The sequence below is a fragment of the Somniosus microcephalus genome, chromosome 10 (assembly GCF_052327205.1).
Source record: "Somniosus microcephalus isolate GS21.2 chromosome 10, FLI_Smic_1.0, whole genome shotgun sequence".
Lineage (NCBI taxonomy): Eukaryota > Metazoa > Chordata > Chondrichthyes > Squaliformes > Somniosidae > Somniosus > Somniosus microcephalus.
The window spans coordinates 67,276,396-67,295,588 of NC_140996.1; the positions used below are offsets into that span (position 1 = coordinate 67,276,396).

Sequence of the window (19,193 nt, forward strand, 5' to 3'; positions counted from 1 at the left end):
CCGGCCCGCGGCCGCAAACGGAGCCGAGCCCCGGGACCGGGCCGAGGGGGGGAAAGCCCGAGTCCCCGGCCACAAACGGAGCCAAGGACCGGTCCGAGTGACCCCAACTCACCTCCCGCTAGGCTCCGTCCCGCCAGCCTTTACCAAGATAGCGGCGATGGCTACGCTCGGCTCCGTCCCGCCAGCCTTTACCAAGATGGCGGCGATCGCAGGCCGCTGGTTTGGAATCGGGCCCAGCAGGACAGGCGGTGCCTAGCTCGGGCGTGGCTGGCGAGGAGAGGCCAAGGCCGGAGGCCTGCAGGCAGCTCATCCACCACCGAGGGGGGGGAAAGCCCGAGTCCCCTTTGCAAATGGATTTTTTTCCCCCTTTTAAAACCAACTTTTTTTTTGTTGTTGCTGGAAATCTATATTTAATGTGTCAATACTAATGAATCAACAATTTCCTCACCTCCATTATCATTTTTTGAGCTTGAGGCCCGGCAGGTGTTTAATGGCCGCCACTCCTCAGCTCCGCTCCCGCTCGGCAGTTTGAATGATTAGGCCCCGCCCACAAATGCCCCCCAATTGGTCAACCATCACGTCACTCAACGCTAATGAGCGGTAGGATTGGTCAACCGCTAATGAGCGGATTTTGTCCTTTTTTTGAACGTTTTTTGTATAGTGTCCGAACAATTTTTGTCTGACCAAAAAGTAAATACGCCTATGAGACTCCCCTAATGATAAGCTTTCTTTTGATATAACATGCATGTAGGTACGCTCTATAACTTGAGTGTATAGCGGACAGACAGACAAACCAAATAGATATATATATATATACACACACTAGCTGGGGGAGCCTGGCTTTGCCAGGGCTGTTTTGGGCCGGGCGGTTTAAATCGAGTGCGAGGCTTTGGGGCCTCTCTGTGTCCCTCTGTGAATCTGCTGCCGGGCAACATTTTAAATCGAGTCCCAGGCTTTTGGGCCCTGTCTGTGTCCCTCTCAATCTGCTGCCGGGCAACATTTCTACCTTTTAATACCTTGAAAGATGAAAGTGAAAGTACTTATAAAACGTTTTTGGTAAATCTTGTTATTTTTAAAAAAGAGATACTAACTTTTTCAAAGCTGGATGATCAAAGTAGTTTGAGCTGGAAGCAGTGAAACAATGGCTGCCACATCCCGGAGATGAAAACGATTAGTCCCGCCCACACACACACACACCGATTGGCCAACCATCAGGGGACTGTACTGTAGGATTGGTCAATCGTGACGGCACAGGATTGGTGGAACCTTGATGTCAGTCAATCAATGCTAAGTAGCAGATAATGAGTTTAATTTTGAAGGTTTTTTGCATAAGGCGCGAACAATTCTCGTCCGACCGAAAAGTAAATACGCTTACGACCGTCCCGGAAGCGTAAGCTTTCTTTGGAGGTAACGCGCGTGTAGGTACGCTCTATAACTTTCGAGCGCACAGAAGGACAGACAGAAGGACAGACAGAAGGACAGACAGAAGGACAGACAGAAGGACAGACAGAAGGACAGACAGAAGGACAGACAGAAGGACAGACAGAAGGACAGACAGAAGGACAGACAGAAGGACAGACAGAAGGACAGACAGAAGGACAGACAGAAGGACAGACAGAAGGACAGACAGAAGGACAGACAGAAGGACAGACAGAAGGACAGACAGAAGGACAGACAGAAGGACAGACAGAAGGACAGACAGAAGGACAGACAGAAGGACAGACAGAAGGACAGACAGAAGGACAGACAGAAGGACAGACAGAAGGACAGACAGAAGGACAGACAGAAGGACAGACAGAAGGACAGACAGAAGGACAGACAGAAGGACAGACAGAAGGACAGACAGATTCATTTATATATTTATAGATAGATATATATATATATATATATATCTCACCACAGATCTAGGATCTTTAGATACTAGCATTATTTGACAGAGAAATACCTTTTCACTCCTAATATTTTGTAGTAATCTTTCTTCTGTGACTGTTTTAGAAGTTTCTGTGCCCTTTCCAGCCCTTCTTTTATTCCTTGATCATTGTCACTGTGTTCTCTTGCAACTTCATAGTCTTTGATCGCTGTACAAAACATCAGACAATGCTATGAGTTTACTCTTCACAGTCAGTCATGGTCATGACTCTGCACGTTAAGCCTCTCATTCAGTTCAGTCGTTAAGTAGGCATCATGCAGTCTGTATTTTGCCAACTTAAAGAAACTCATGAATTAATGTTTTATAATGGGTGGATGTCTATAGGGTAAAAGTGAACTAGCTTATTAAAGTCTTATCGTCATCCTCCATACCTCAGAATTAAATCAGACAGGCAAGTTGGAGGAAGTGAAAAAGCCAGAATTCGAAGAATAGAAACTACTACTGGTAATATGAATGAACAAATATTTAACATGTCCATATGACATTCCATTTTAAATTGATTAATACCTCCATTAAAATAGAACAGGAATGCCATTGGAATTTCTAGCCTGTAATGTTTATTTTAAATGTTTTCACAGCTCCCTCCAATGGCTCAGTTGCTAAATGCAGTTGAGCTGTACAGATAAGTACCAGGCTGGAGTCCCAGTCTGATCTTAGTCAAGATAGCAGTATGGCTGCCACTATTGGCCTCAGCACTCAAATAGGAAGGGAGCAGCGGAGGAAAGGGAAGGAAAAAGATTGACAGTTCCTGCTCCTGAGCACACGTGTGGACATTGGGTAAAGACAGGATTGGGCTAAGTTGCAATTACCCCATCCATCACAGTTGTAACCTTGCCCACACATGAAGAATGGCCACTATGATGAAGTACTTGACATCTGCAGAGGAAGACAAAAAAAAATTCAAAGAAAGAAAAATTTACAGTGATGACACTGGGTTGCTATTATACTGTATATTCTTACCAGATCACTCATGCACATATATGCAATTTGAGAGAAAGTGACAAAATAAAAATGATAGATTTTACAGATGAAGGCTTTGTTAACTATAAATCAAAGCTGGCTGATGCAACAGCAGTACTGCAGCAAGAAAACAAAGGGAAGAGAGGGCAGAAAGGATGGTTTTCTTTGTTGCATCTAACTACGCCCCTTACACGATCTCCTCTGTTTGATGCTGGGCTGTCAACTTTTAGTAAGACTGCTTAATGTAACCTAAACTTCAGATGTTTAGACTGGTTAGACTGCAGCTAAAGTGACCCATCTAAATAAACATTCACAAAGTTGAGAATAAGACTGTTACACCAAGAACTGTATATATCCCAGCTATAGATACAAAATACATAACTATATAAAAGTGTATTAAGTTTCCCTTAGTTACGGTTTAGAAAACCAGTTCAAAAGGAATGAGATTTTCACTTTTAACGCGCAATAGGCATATACATAAAACAAGTAGATGGTACCGTCTTCATATTGTTCCTCTAAAATATAAGCTTCTGCTCGGTCTTTCAATGCATTTATATTGTTTGCATCCTGCTCCAATACTTGCGTGCAGGTTTTGATGGCTTCTTTTGCTTGTTGGTTCTAAATGAGAGAGATTTTATATTGATAGTAGAGTACTATTTAAAGGAACACTATCTTCATGAATTATTTACCAATCTTCTTTGGAAGGAAAAAGAGCCATACATGATGTAATATGTTTTAATCAGATCTATTTTACCTGCAAATGGGGGAGGGGGAAGTGTCCAATATTTTTACAAGATCCATTCAGCAAAACTCAATTGTAATCGATAAAAAGGTGAATGGCTAAGACACAATTATAAATGTTTATTAATTCTAAATTATGACTTGAGGCAGAGGAGGTGCAGAAGTCAATTAACCTGTGGCAAACTGTGTTTAAGAATGTCAGCCTTGTGTGTCAATCGTCCACTTCAGTTTATATTTAATGAATTCTAGATAGTGATAATGCTTAGAAGGGTGGCTACATTGCAAATAAAACTCAAACAATCCGTATTTAGTTACTACAGTGGATGCATCAACAGGATTTGAGCAGAGATTAAATAGGCAACATCAGTTTATACAGATATTCTCTCTCGAACCTGGGTTCAATTTATTATCAGGGACTTGAGCTGCTTTCTATTCAGCTGTCAAGACAAACTTTTTTCTTAAGAGGTACAAATCCCATTTTCTCCCAGTATTTATCTCTTTGGGCCTTAAATAAATTATGGCAGAAGGCAGGAAATAATGATCCGAAGGTCTCAACCAGTCCTAGTCGGACTTAGCCACGAGAAGGTACAGGAGCGGTTAAAAACTTACTCCTCCTTAAATTTCTCCCCCCCCTGCCATGGCTAATTGTCACCAATGTGTCAGAGATTGGCAACTCAGTGAAAAGCAGCAACTGATCCATCTCCCACAACTTAATGGCTCTAAAATGTGCTTAAACTCCACTATACTAGCAATAAAGCACTTTATATTGTGAATTTATCATTATGCAGGTAAACATGGCAGCCATTTTGCACACAAGTCCTGCCAAGAGACAAATAATCAGTTAATGATGGCAGTGTTGGCAGATGCTGAATATTGGCTGATGCATGAGCCAAAATTTCCCGCACTTTGAATAATCCCATGGTACCTCTAACAACCCTTAAATCCATTGGAGCAGGCAGACACGGCCTTGGTTTAATGCCTCATCTGAAGGATAGCACCTATGAAAATGCCGCACTCCTTCAGTACTGTACTGAAGTGTAAATTCCAGATTATCTGGAGGTGGGCTTCAACCCACAACCTTCTGACTCAAAAGTGTGCCATCAACTCAGGGAACTAACAAAATCTAGGCCTAAAAAACATAATTTTAAATTACATCACCACAGAGAACTGAACGTTAAAGTTGTGCTTTCAAGATAATTTTGAGAATAGTTATATCCCTTAGTACATGCTGCCATCATATTAGAAACAAAACCTCAAATAGCCCAATTACGAAGCTTCTTACCTTTGATAAACAATGACAAATTCTTTCCTTTGCATATAAAGTATACTGAAGAACATTTGGCTCAGTTTTCATAGCAGATTCATATTTACTGACAGCATCAGAGTATCTATATCAGAAAAGAAAATATTTACACTACTAAGAATTAAAAGCAATATTTTCTGTATTCTTTGTTGTAATAAGCACAGTAATTTCCAATTACAGGAAACTTTGGTTTATCCGGAGGTTGTATGTCCAGAAACCTCGATTTAACGGCAGAAATCAGCAGCCGTTGTGTTAGGTTTTTTTTCTTCCCCTAGCATTTTTTTTACTTCCCCTAGCATTTTTTTTTTTTTTAATTTTTAATTTTTTATAAAAACAGTCAGGCTGTGGAAAGCGTCTCTGTAGCTTAACAACAGCTTCAGAGACGCTTCCAAGGTACGGGCTGAGTGTTTACAAGCTGTTGCTAAGCAACAGTGTTTGTTGTCAGATACGGAGATGGAAACCTCCGTATCCTTCAACATTAGCGCTGGTCTATCCGGAAGTTTTGATCTAACGGCACCAGCTCGGTCCCGTCGGTGCCGGATATCGCGAAGTTTCCTGTATTGTGATTATACAGTGTCACGATAAGGCTATGCTGAACAATGCCCATAAATCCACAGAATGCCTTCCAAGTTGAATGATCAAATCTGGAATAATTTTAAGATGCTCTTACTTTTCTTGTCTTATGAGATCTTCTCCAGTTGCCAACTGCTTGTTGAGTTTTTTCACTTGCTTATAGTGGGCAAAACACTGTTTGTGATCCGGGTCCAATTTAAGGCATTCCCGAATTTCACTAAGTGTAAAACAAAACAAAATGTTACATCAGTTAAGGCAATGCTGGCAAAAGATCATAGGACTAAACTCTAATTCACAAAAGTCAAAAAAATGATGGGGTAAGGTGGGCTCAGGTCCAAAAAACAAGTTTATAGTTTGTTTTTTCCCCAACCCTATGAACTTGTTTTTCCCTATATGTGCACAAATTGTTGAAGGTGGCAGGGCAGGTTGAGAAATAGTAATATGGAGGTGAGGGAAGGCATAAAAAGGGAAATTAGAGAAGCGTGCGATAAGAGCACAGCTGTCATCATGGGTGACTTTAATTTACATATTGATTGGACTACCCAAATTAGTAAAAATTCTGAGGAGGAGGAATTCCTGGAATGTTTTCGGGACGGTTATCTGGACCAATATGTCGAGGAGCCGACTCGAGATCAGGCCATTTTAGACTGGGTATTGTGCAATGAGAAGGGACTTATCAGCAATCTTCTTGTACGAGGCCCCTTGGGTCAGAGCGATCATAATATGATCGAGCTCTCAGTCGAGATGGAGAGTGAGGAAATTGAATCAGAGACTAAGGTCCAGAACTTAAATAAAGGGAATTATGAGGGTATGAGACGGGAATTGGGTAAGATTGATTGGGTGGTGTTTCTGGGGGGATTGACAGTGGATAGACAATGGCAAGCATTCAAAGATAGAATGGAAGAATTCCAGAACATGTTTATACCGGTTTGGCATAAAAATAAACCTAAAAAGGTGACTCAACCGTGGATAACGAGGGAAATTAGGGACAGCATAAAATCAAAAAAAAAGGGCATATCAACTGGCAAAAAAAAGCACCAGACCGGAAGATTGGGGGCAGTACAGGATACAGCAAAAGAGGACAAAGGGATTAATCAGGAAGGGGAAAATAGAATACGAAAGTAAACTTGCAGCAAACATAAAGACAGACTGCAAAAGCTTTTATCGGTATATCAGGAGGAAAAGACTGGTAAAATCCCAAGTCGGTCCCTTGCAGTCCGATTCGGGAGAATATATAATGGAGAATAAGGAAATGGCAGACCAATTAAACTCATACTTTGGTTCTGTATTCACAAAGGAGGACACAAATAACCTCCCAGGAATATCGGCAAACATAGGGACTAATGAGAGGGAGGAGCTGACAGAAATTAGTATCTCTAGGGATATGGTGTTGGGTAAGTTGAGGGGACTGAAGGCCGACAAATCCCCGGGGCCTGATAAACTACATCCTAGGGTACTTAAGGAGGTGGCCCTGGAGATAGCAGATGCTCTAAGGATCATCTTCCGGAACTCCATTGACTCGGGAACAGTACCCGTGGATTGGAGGGTAGCTAATGTTACCCCAATATTTAAAAAGGGGGGGTAGAGAGAAAGCAGGGAATTATAGACCAGTAAGCCTTACATCGGTTGTGGGCAAAATGCTAGAGTCCATTATTAAGGATAAAATAGCGGAGCACTTGACAAATGGGGAAAGGATCGGACAGAGTCAACATGGATTTACAAAGGGTAAATCGTGTTTGACTAATCTGCTGGAATTTTTTGAGGAAGTAACTGGTAAAATAGATGGGGGAGAGCCAGTGGATGTGGTGTACCTTGACTTCCAGAAAGCCTTCGATAAGGTTCCACACAAAAGATTATCATGCAAAATTAAGGCTCATGGGATTGGGGGCAAAGTATTAACGTGGATCGAGAACTGGCTGGCGGATAGAAAACAGAGAGTTGGAATAAACGGCTCGTTTTCGGAGTGGCAGGCAGTGACCAGCGGGGTGCCGCAAGGATCTGTCCTGGGACCCCAGCTGTTCACAATATATATAAATGATCTGGATCAGGGAATTGGATGCAATATTTCCAAATTCGCTGACGACACTAAACTAGGAGGAGGGGTGGGCTCTGATGAGGATGTCAGGAGGCTAGTGCGATTTGGACAGGTTGGGAGAATGGGCGGATACGTGGCAGATGCACTATAATGTGGATAAATGCGAGGTTATCCACTTTGGGGGTAAAAACAGGAGGGTAGATTATTATCTAAATGGCAATAGATTGGGAGATGGGGAAGTGCAGAGGGACCTGGGTGTTCTTGTGCACCAGTCACTGAAGGAGAGCATGCAGGTGCAACAGGCGATTAAGAAGGCAAATGGTATGTTGGCCTTCATATCAAGGGGGTTCGAGTATAGGAATAGGGATACCTTACTACAGCTGTACAAGGTGCTGGTGAGACCGCATCTGGAGTATTGTGTACAGTTTTGGTCGCCCCATCTGCGGAAGGATGTTCTTGCCATGGAAAGAGTGCAGCGGCGATTCACCAGGCTGATACCTGGAATGGCGGGAATGACCTACGAGGAGAGATTGAATAGTTTGGGCTTGTACTCACTGGAGTTTAGAAGATTGAGAGGGGATCTCATCGAAACATATAAAATTATGGCAGGCCTGGACAGGCTGAATTCAGAGAGAATGTTTCCAATGGCAGGGGAGCACAGAACCAGGGGCCACAGTCTAAAAATAGCGGGCAAATCATTTAAAACAGAGATGAGGAAGAATTTCTTCACTCAAAGAGTGGTGAGCCTGTGGAATTCCCTGCCACAGAGGGCTGTGAAGGCTAATTCAATAAATATTTTCAAGAGAGAATTGGATATATTTCTGAAGGCTAAGGGGATTAAGGGTTACGGAGAAAAGGCGGGGACGGGGTACTGAACTGGTAAGATCAGCTAAGATCTCAGAGGAAGATCAGCCATGATCTCATTGAATGGCGGAGCAGGCTCGAAGGGCCAAATGGCCTACTCCTGTTCCTATCTCTATGTTTTTCTATGAAAGCAGTTAAAAAAGCTTCATAAAAGGGAGGCATAGAGTACAAAAGCAAGGAAGTTATGAACCACCTTTATAAAACACTGGTTCAGCCTCAACTGGAGTATTGTGTCCAATTCTAGGCACCGCACTTTAGGAAGGTTGTGAAGGCCTTAGAGGGTGCAGAAAAGATTTACGAGAATGATTCCAGGGATGAGGGACTACAGTTACGTGGATAGACTAGAGAACCTGGAGCTGTTCCCCTTGGAGCAGCGAAAGTTGAGAGAAGATTTAAAGGGTGTTCAAAATCATGAGGGGTCTAGACAGATTAGATAGAGAGAAACTGTTCCCATTGGCGGAAGGGTCGAGAACCAGAAGACACAGACTTAAGGTGATTGGTAAAAGAACCAAAAGCAACAAGGAAAAACTTTTTTATGTAGTGAGTGGTTATGATCTGGAATGCACTGCCTGAAAGGGTGGTGGAGGCAGACTCAATCATGGCTTTCAAAAGGGAATTGGATAAGTAGCTGAAGGAAAACAAATTGCAGGGCTACGGGGGGGGGGGGGGGGGGGGGTGGGACTAGCTGAAGTGCTCTTGCAGAGAGCCAGCACAGGCTTGATGGGCCGAATCGCCTCCTTCTGTGCTGTAACCATTCTAGGATTCTAACTTCTTCCCCTCTGCTCTTATCTCCACCAAAACAAAGAAAAACACTGAAATGAAAGAGAAAATCTTTTTACGAAAGCAAAACACTGCAGATGCTGGAAATCTGGAATAAAAACAGAAAATGCTGGAAATACTCAGCAGGTCAGGCAGCATCTGTGGAGAGAGAAACAGAGTTAATGTTTCAGGTCGATGACCCTTCGTCAGAACTGGAAAAAGCTGGAGATGGAACAGGTTTTTAAGCAAGTGCAGGGGCAGGGAAAGAAAGAACAAAAGGGAAGGTCTGTGATAGGATGGAAGGCAGGAGAGATTAAGAGACATTAAGGGATGGTGCAAGGCAAAAGAAGATGGTAATGGGACAAGTTAAGAAACAAAAGATGGCTCTAGATGAAGTGTAAATGGCACTGGCATAATGAAAGACAGCTGCCATGTGGGAGAGAGAGAAAAAAAAATCTTTATTGGGTTGCCTCAGATCCAAGCCAACATTTCCTGTGCTACACACACTGCAGCACAATTTCCTTGTAATTTACTATGAATAATAGTGTTGCAAAGTGATGACTTTGTTGCAGAGAAGGTGCCACAGACAATGTAGGAACTAAGGACACGTTTCTATCTATAATTATTATATTGTGCACTGCTGAGAAGTGTCACACATTCTGTAACTTTTTCCTCGTCACTCTTTGTTGATAATGCGGCTTGGTGTCAAATTTTGTCTGACAACACTTCTGAATAGCCTAGGGACGTTTTACTACATTGGGCTGAATTTTGTCGGCGCTCAGAGTGCAGGTTTGGAGGCGGGTCCACTGGCAAAATCAAAATGATTGACAGCGACCTGCTCCGAACCCAACTCCATGCAAGTTTCCAAAGTGTCGGGTCTGCGATTTCAGAACAGACCCGACACCAAGCGGCGGGGGACGCATTTAAGATAGTTAAATGCTTGTTCAATGCTCATTAACTACTATTTTACCACTTTTTTAGCGAGATTCACGTCGTTTGGCGATCTCGTCAGGTAAGTAGGTCGGGTTTTCTATGTCTTCCCATTGCTATGAATAGGTGACAGCTGCAAAAGTGGTATAAAAACTACCATTTCACAGCTGGTCAGAAGCTTGAGCCTTCAGGACTTGGAAGACACTTTTGAGCTGTATGCAGTTTGGAAGTAAACTCTCTATCCACTGTCACCTCCTTGGAACAGGCTCTCACCATTGACAGATTGCTTCTGTCATCTCAACTTCAGCTGCCATCTATTCCAGCAACATCGGTGCCCTTGAAAAAATCTCAACTTGGTCCTCAATCCCTCCACACAATCAGCCCCAACATCAACAGCACCAGGCACACCACCAACTTTCTCCGCAATCACCTGATGCTGCACAGGACACAGGGCATCAGCACCCAACAGGCCAGCGATGGCATCACCATGGCCAGATTTACTTCACTTGACACTGTACACCCTAGCTGCCACATGATGCACCAGGTTGGCACCACCCCACACCAGCACCATAAAGCATTCCTACAATGTCCAAGCCATTTCTTTCACACTCATCACAATTGGGGCAGGGGGCAGGAAAAGTTATGTCCCAACATTCACTGGAACTCACTAAGACATTTCCAAGTGTTGAAAATAAAGATTTCAATGTTTGACAACACATTAAGAGAATTTACATGAACATTGCATAAAACACCCAAGTGCCTACCCTTGTGTGTTGTTAGTTGGTATGATTGCACGAGGGTGAGTGTGAGGGGTGGCTAGTGAGATGGGGAAGTGATAATGTAGATAGAGGGGGATGGGTGGAGGTGCAAGGTAAGTTGGTGAGTAAAGATGTGCAGGAGTAGTGTAGGGAAGGCAGAGTTATGGGGATGTGATGAGTGGCACAGCAGGATGAGGTTGAGTGTGGCTTTGCAGTAACGCTTCGTGATCTACTGAGATCAGTGAAAGGTTTGCGCCACTGCACCCAGGTACTCCTAACGACATCCCTGCTTTTGCCCTCCTGTGCAATGTACAACCAGGCTGCGTTGGTGTCCTGGGGAGGTCTCTTCCGCCCTTGGAAGGGAAGTGAACCTCCCTGCATGCTGTGACTCTCTCCATAAGCATATGGAGGGAGTCATGGGAGAGTCTGGGTGCAGCTGTCCACCTTTGTGCAGTGCTTGTCAGTGTTTGCAGCACCTCAATGCTGCAGAACACTGACAGCACAACCGTCAAAATGAATGTGGGCATGGTCCCTTTAAGGAAACCGGCTGATGACGCATCAAATGACATCATCAGATCTGCTTCCTTTTAATTGGCTGGGAAACGCGCAGGGCAGGCTTAACAAGTCCAATTAACGTAAAATCCTTTTCACAGAGCGGCTGGAGCCGGGACTCGCCAAATACCTCTCCCGCCACAATCCGGCGACGAAATCGTGGCCATTAAAAGTGCTATATAAATGCAAGTTGTTCTCAAAAGTCCTATTGTCCTAAGACAGCGTATCCTACAACTTAGCGACCAACGCCACTCATCTACTAGTATGTTTTTTTTTTTAAAAACACACCTACACGCAGGAAATATTTTGACCAAGAGTATTACATGAAATTGTTAAAAAAGGAAAATATGCCTAGGTAATCTCCCCCCCACCCCCACCTATGAATAATGATCATTTCTATTTGTATACAGATGCCGCATAAGTGAGATTATAGTACCGGTTATGTAGCACTTTTTTTTAAAAGCCAAAACGGGGATGTAACATTTGCTCCATTATAAAATAATTCATGGTGCAATAAACACACATGACTGACCAATGCCTCATCGGCAACTCTTGGAATCATAGAATCATACAGCACAGAGGGAAGTCATTCGGACTATCATGCCTGTGCCAGCTCTCTGAAAGAGCTGTCCAATTAGTTCCACTCCCCTACTCTTTCCCAATATCCCTGCACATTTTTCCCATTAAGTATTTATCCAATTACACTTTGAATGTTAGTATTGAATCTGCTTCCACCATCTTTTCAGGCAATGCATTCCCAATCATAACTTGCTGAGTAAAAAAAATTCTCATCTTCCTGCTGTTTTTTCTCACTATTGAAACAAAAAAAACTGTAGGATGAGTGTCCCTGACTAAGGTTGTGGGTTCAAGTCCCACTCCAGGGACTTGAGCACATAAAGCTAGGCTGACACTCCAGTACAGTGCTGAGGGAGCGCTGCACTGTCGGAGGTGCCGTCTTTCGGATAAGATGTTAAACCGAGGCCCCGTCTGCTCTCTCAGGTGGATGTAAACGATCCCATGGCACTATTTCGAAGAGGAGCAGGGGAGTTATCCCTGGTGTCCTGGCCAATATTTATCCCTCAGCCAACATAAAAAAAATTATCTGGTCAATATCACATTGCTGTTTGTGCAGATTGGCTGCCGCGTTTCCCACATTACAACAGTGACTCCACTTCAAAAAAAAAAGTACTTAATTGGCTGTAAAGCACTATATAAATGCAAGTCTTTCTTTAAATGTGTCAAGAATGTTAAAGGACTACAACACCGCTACAATTACTTGTTTGATACTTCAAAAAGGTAGCAACTGAAATTCTAGATTTCTCCTAGATAAGAATTCATCCTACAAAATATTTTACATCAAACACCTGCACCCAAAATTGATGGAATGGCTAACAAAGCTGGCGAACAGAATATACTGAACTGAACAAACTGACAAAGACATTTGCGGTTTAAAAATCTCAGAAAATTAATGGAAGAAAAAAAGAGAGTAGGATACTTACCCAAGAGACATTTCATGGTCTCCAAGCTGGTAATAGATTATACTGATTTTGTAGAATGCTTTAGTGTTGTCATATTTAAGCTTTGATGCTGCTTTCAAGTCATTTATTGCTTTTCCACTTTCATCAATCTGTATGTAGCATTCCGCCCGGAGTTCTCTTAACTCCGAATCCCAAACACAGGTCTGATGCAGAAGAAAGACAAAGAGGCCTTCAGTACTAAATTGCATAGTATATTTTTAAAAACCTATGACAACAACTTGCATTTATATAGCACCTTTAAAATAGAAAAATGTCCCAATGCGCACCACGGAGGAATAATCAAACAATGAATGCTGACCCAAAGGAGATATTAGGAGGGCTTTCCAATGGTGATGCAGAGGGGGAGGGATTCACAAGAGGCAAGAATCATGGGAATAAAGAGTTAGGGGTGGGGGCTGGGGGGGTAAAGGGCTGAAGGAGATCACAGAGCTAGGAAGGGTAAAAGGCCATGAAGAGATTTAAACACGAGGATGAACATTTTAAATTTTGCGGGCACCGAGAGCCAAATTAAGTGACTGATAGGGACGGACGAGGACGGGACATGGGCATGAGTTTTGGATCAGCTGAAGTTTGTGGAGGGTGGCGGATGGTTCGCAGGTCAGGCAATCATTGGAAAAAGAGAATTAGAACACGGGAGGGAAAAGAACATGTACACAGAGCAAGAGCAACAGTACGCATGGAAAGTGTGGAGAAGTGAGAGCATTCAAAGAGGAAAAAAGGGTTCAATTAACTATGTCCATACCTCTTTTCCTTTGAGTTACCTGCTCAACTCCTGCATCTCCTCTCAGCAAACACACCCCCCACCCCGCAATTATCCCCTCTAAAGCGCACTTGGTATTAACTCCCCATGTGAAACGTCACAGGATATTGATTAAATATTATATTAAAGTTTCATGGTGTTTTGTTAAACCTCTTGTACTCAAAAGGATGTCTATGCAAGTCAAACTGTGTTTGCCATCAACGGAATCTATTTCAAGTTTTGGGAGTGCAACTGGCTGGTCGCCCACAATTGAAGCGATGAACTGGCAGTGATGCCTTTGGTACCTCTAGACTTGACTATTCCAATGCTCTCCTGGCCGGCCTCCCACTTTCCACCCTCCATAAACTTGAGCTCATCCAAAACTCTGCTGCTCATACTCTAACTCACACCAAGTCCCGTTCACCCCTCACCCCTGTGCTCGCTGACGTGCATTGGCTCACGGACTGGCAATACCGCAATATAAAGATTCTCACCTTTGTTTTCAAATCCCTCCATGGCCTTGCCCCTCACTATCTCTAACCTTCTCCAGCCCTACAATTGTCAGAGATCTCTGCCCTCCTCCAATTCTGGCATCTCGCGCATCCCCTATTTTAATCACTCCATCAGGGGCGGCAGTGCCTTCAGCTAATTGGCCCCAAGCTATGGAATTCCCTCCCCTAAACCTGAGCTTGAGCAGAGCTGGGTGAATGCAATCGGAGTGGATCGCAAGCAGAATGGAAGAATTTGGAGAGCAGGAGTCAGTGGAGAGGAGAAATTCACTGGTAGGTATAAGGTAAGTTAGGTAAGTAATCACCAGATTGGAATTTAGTTTTGTCTTGTAATATAAAAGAAACTGCATGGAAAATACTGCATGAGAAACAAAAACTCCACGTGAAAAGCGATCCAACCGTGGCTAACTAAGAAGTTAAGGATAGCATTAGATTGAAAGAAGCAGCTTATAATGTTGCGAAGAATAGTAGTAAGCCTGAGGATTGGGAGAGTTTCAGAAACCAGCAAAGGATGACCAAAAAAATTGATAAAAAGGGAAAAAATAGAATGAGAGAAAACTAGCAAGAAATATAAAAGCAGATATGTAAGAAGGGAGAGAGTAGCAAAAGTAAACGTTGGTTCCTTAGAGGCCGAGATAGGAGAAATTATGGGGAATACGGAAATGGCAGAAACGTTAAACAAATATTTTGTATCTGTCTTCACAGTAGAAGACACAAAAAGCATACCAAAAATGGTGGGGAACCAAGAGCCTAATGAGGGTGAGGAACTTAACATAATTAATATAAGTAGAGAAAAAGTACTGGAGAAACTAATGGGACTAAAAGCCGACAAATCCCCTGGACCCGACGGCCGACATTCTAGGGTTCTAAAAGAGGTGGCGGCAGAGATAGAGGATGCTTTGGTTTTGATCTTCCAAAATTCCCTAGATTCTAGATCGGACCCAGCGGATTGGAAGGTCGCAAATGTAACACCGCTATTCAAGAAAGGAGGGAGAGAGAAAACAGGGAACTACAGGCCAGTTAGCCTGACATCAGTCGTCGGGAAAATGCTGGAATCCATTGTTAAGGACTTGGTATTAGGACACTTAGAAAATCATAACTTGATCAGGTAGAGTCAACATGGTTTTATGAAAGGGAAATCATGTTTGACAAATTTATTAGAGTTTTTTGAGGATGTAACTAGCAGGGTAGATAAAGGGGAACCAGTGGATGTAGTATATTTAGATTTCCAAAAGGCATTCGATAAGGTGCCACATAAAAGGTTATTACACAAGATTAGGGCTCATGGGGTTAGGGGTAATAGAGGAGCATGGATAGAGGATTGGTTAACGGACAGAAGTAGGGATAAACAGATCATTTTCAGGTTGGCAGGCTGTAACTGGAGGGATCAGTGTTGGGGCCTAAGGTATTTACAATCTATATTAATGACCTAGATGAAGGGACCGAATGCAATGTATCCAAGTTTGCTGACGATACAAAGCTAGGTGGGACAGTAAGCTGTGAGCAGAACACAAGAGTCTGCAAAGGGATATAGATAGACTAAGTGAGTGGGCAGTAAGGTGGCAGATGGAGTATAATGTAGGGAAATGTGAGGTTATTCACTTTGGTAGGAAGAATAGAAAAACAGAATATTTTTTAAATGGTGAGAAACTTTCAAATGTTGGTGTTCAGAGAGATTTGGCAGCCCTCGTGCAAGAAACACAGAAAGCTAGCATGCAGGTACATCAAGCAATAAGGAAGGCAAATGGCATGTTGACCTTTATTGCAAGGGGGTTGGAGTATAAGAGTAAGGAAGTCATGCTACAATTGTATAGGGCCTTGAGACCATACCTGGAGTACTGTACACAGTTTTGGTCTCCTTATCTAAGGAAGGATATACTTGCCTTGGAGGCGGTACAATGGAAGTTCACTAGATTGATTCCTGGGATGAGAGATTGTGCAGAATGAGCCTATACTCTCTGGAGTTTAGAAGAATGAGAGGTGATCTCATTGAAACATACAAGATTCTGAAGGGGATTGACAGGTTGATCCTGGCTGGAGTGTCGAGAACTAGGGGGCATAGTCTCAGGAAAAAGGGGTAGGCCATTTAAGACCGAGATGAGGAGGAATTTCTTCACTCAGAGGGTTGTGAATCTTTGGAATTCTCTGCCCCAGAGGGCTGTGCATGCCGAGTCTTTGAGTATATTCAAGGCGGAGATAGAATAGATTTTTGGACTCTAGGGGTATCAAGGGATATGGAGATCGGGCGGGAAAGTGGAGTTGTGGTCGATGATCAGCCATGATTGTATTAATTGGTGGAGCAGGCTCAGGGGCCATATGGCCTACTCCTGCTCCTATTTCTAATGTTATGGTCAGTGGCAGTTAGCAATTAACAGCCATCAGCTGTAAGTGGTTGCTTGATTACGTAGTAAAAGCTGTGAGGTAGAGCTGATTAAGCAGTTGTATTCTTGTTTGACTCTCAAAAAAGGTACATATTAGGCATTAGTTTGCAAAAGCAAAGAGCTTGGAGACAGAGCTGGGTGAACACAATTGTAACAGATCACAAGCAGAGTGGAAGAATACTTGTAAATCTTTTCTGCACCCTCTCGAAGGCCTTCACATCCTTCCTAAAGCATGGTGCCCAGAATTGGACTCAATACAGGTTGACTATCCCTTATCCGAAAACCTTGGGACCAGCTGTGTTTTGGTTTTCGGAAATTTACGGATTTCAGACTGGGAAACTCTGAACATTAAATTAATTTGGTAATTAGTGTCTGTCTGTCTGCTAGACACTCAAAAGTTAGAGCGTACCTACACATATGTTATATCAAAAGAAAGCTGATGATCAGGGGAGTTTAATTTTTGGTCAGACAAAAATTGTTCGGACAGTATACAAAATACGTTCAAAAATCCGCTCATTAGCGGTTGACCAATCCTACCACTCATTAGCGTTGAGTGACGTGATGGTTGACCAATCCTACAGTTCAGTGACCTGATGGTTGACCAATTGGTGCGTCACGGACGGGACCTAATCCTGCAGCCTCCCGAAACCTCACCGCCATTTTTTCCCCTGCTTTTCCTCAACAACGAGCGGGGCAGCTGCGTCGACCCACTGGAGCGGGAGGTGAGTTGGGGTCACTTGGGCCGGGCCTCACAACCACTCGGCCCGAGACACAGAGTGGGGGAGCGGCAGCGGGCGGCCGTCAACCGCGCGGCCCTCTAAACTTCCCTGGCAATGCCGGCCCCCCCCCCCCCCCAGCTAGTTTAATATAAATTTTAGAAGTTCAGGCTACCTCTTGCGACTGTTCCGTGTCTCAGTCCCCTTCCTGCTTCTCTGTGCTGCCGCTCCCAGTCTGTTTACAGCTCCCCCTGCTCCATATCTGAATTCCTTGACTTAGCGGGGGTCTGGGGCTCGACTGCCGCCGCCAGTTGTGGGAAAGCCGGATATCGGCTGACTCCTACGCTAAGCTGGCTCGCAAATCAGGTCAGAAAAGCATCGACCGCGTCGGGTCATGTTTGGCGCCACTCGGGTTATGGTCTTCAGAAGTGCGGATAAAGGATAGTCTACCTGTACTCCAGTTGAGGCCGAATCAGTGTTTTATAAAGGTTCATCATTACTTCCTTGCTTTTGTACTCTTATGCCTCTATTTATGAAGCCCAGGATCCCATATGCTTTTTTAACCTTAGAGGGTGCAGAAAAGAGCAGAGGACCTGTCTGTTTTCACAAAAGAGAGGGACGATGCAGACATTGCAATCAGGGAGGAGTGTGAAATATTAGGTGAAATAAACAGTGAAAGAGGAAGTATTAAGGGGTTTTAGCATCTTTGAAAGTGGATAGATCACTAGGCCCGGATGAACTGTATCCCAGGCTGTTAAGAGAAATAAGAGAGGAAATAGCAGAGGCTCTGACCATCATTTTCCAATCCTCTCTGGCTACAGATGTGGTGCCAGAGGACTGCTAACTAACGTATGGTTTAATAAAGGAGAAAGGGATAGACCAAGTAATTACAGGCCAGTCAGCCTAACCTCGGTGGTGGGAAAATTATTGGAAAAAATTCTGATGGACAGGATAAATCTTCATTTAGAAAGACACAGATTAATCAGGGACAGTCAACATGAATTTGTTAAGGGAAGGTCATGTCTGGCTAACTGGGTTGATTTTTTGAGAAGGTAACAAGGAGGGTCGATGAGGGAAGTGCATTTGATATAGTCTATATGGATTTAAGTAAGGCTTTTGATAAGGTCCCGCATGGCAGACTGGTCACAAAAGTAAAAGCCCATGGGATCCAAGGCAAAGTGGCAAGTTGGATCCAAAATTGGCTCAGAGACAGGAAACAAAGGGTAATGGTCGAAGGGTGTTTTTGTGACTGGAAGGCTGTTTCCAGTGGGGTTCCACAGGGCTCAGTACTGGGTCCTTTGCTTTTTGTGGTACAGGTAGACTATCCTTTATCCGAAAACCTCGGGACCAGCCGAGTTTCGGATAAAGGAGAATTTCGGAAGGTGGGTCGGCGGGGGGTCGTGCGCACGACTTACGCTGCCGCTCAGCGTAAGTCAGTCAGGGTCGGCGGTTGTCGGGGCCGGCGGCGGTTGTCGGGGCTGGCGGTTGTCGGGGCCGGCGGGGTCCGTGGGTCGGCGGTTGTCGGGGCCGGGGGGGGGGGGGGTCGTGCGCACGACTTACCCTTTATCCGAACTTCCGAAACCGGAACCCTCTAAAAACCGAAGGTTTTTTCGTTCGTACGCACGACTTACGCTGAACGAAAAAACCTTCGGTTTTTAGAGGGTTTCGGTTTTCGGAAGTCCGGATAAAGGGTAGTCTACCTGTATATATCAATGATTTGGACTTGAATGTAAATATGATTAAGAAGTTTGCAGATGATACAAAAATTGGCCGTGTGGTTGATAATGAAGAAGAAAGCTGCAGACTGCAGGAAGGTATCAATGGACTGGTCAGGTGGGCAGAACAGTGGCAAATGGAATTCAATCTGGAGAAGTGAGGTAATGCATTTGGGGAGGACTAACAAGG

General features: G+C 43.8%; 1 protein-coding gene across 2 annotated transcripts in view; it reads right to left on the reverse strand.

Moving 5' to 3' along the window:
- The window catches only part of dnajc3a (DnaJ (Hsp40) homolog, subfamily C, member 3a), a 132,336-nt gene that overhangs the window by 16,678 nt on the left and 96,465 nt on the right, over positions 1–19,193 (reverse strand). For both annotated transcript variants that reach the window (XM_085998579.1, XM_085998581.1), the window contains exons 6-10: positions 12,905–13,086; positions 5,605–5,724; positions 4,914–5,019; positions 3,388–3,508; positions 1,946–2,078 (exon numbers count right to left, since the gene is read on the reverse strand). In XM_085998579.1, the coding sequence (XP_085854705.1) occupies positions 1,946–2,078; positions 3,388–3,508; positions 4,914–5,019; positions 5,605–5,724; positions 12,905–13,086 (662 nt within the window). The remainder of the gene's footprint in view (positions 1–1,945; positions 2,079–3,387; positions 3,509–4,913; positions 5,020–5,604; positions 5,725–12,904; positions 13,087–19,193) is intronic.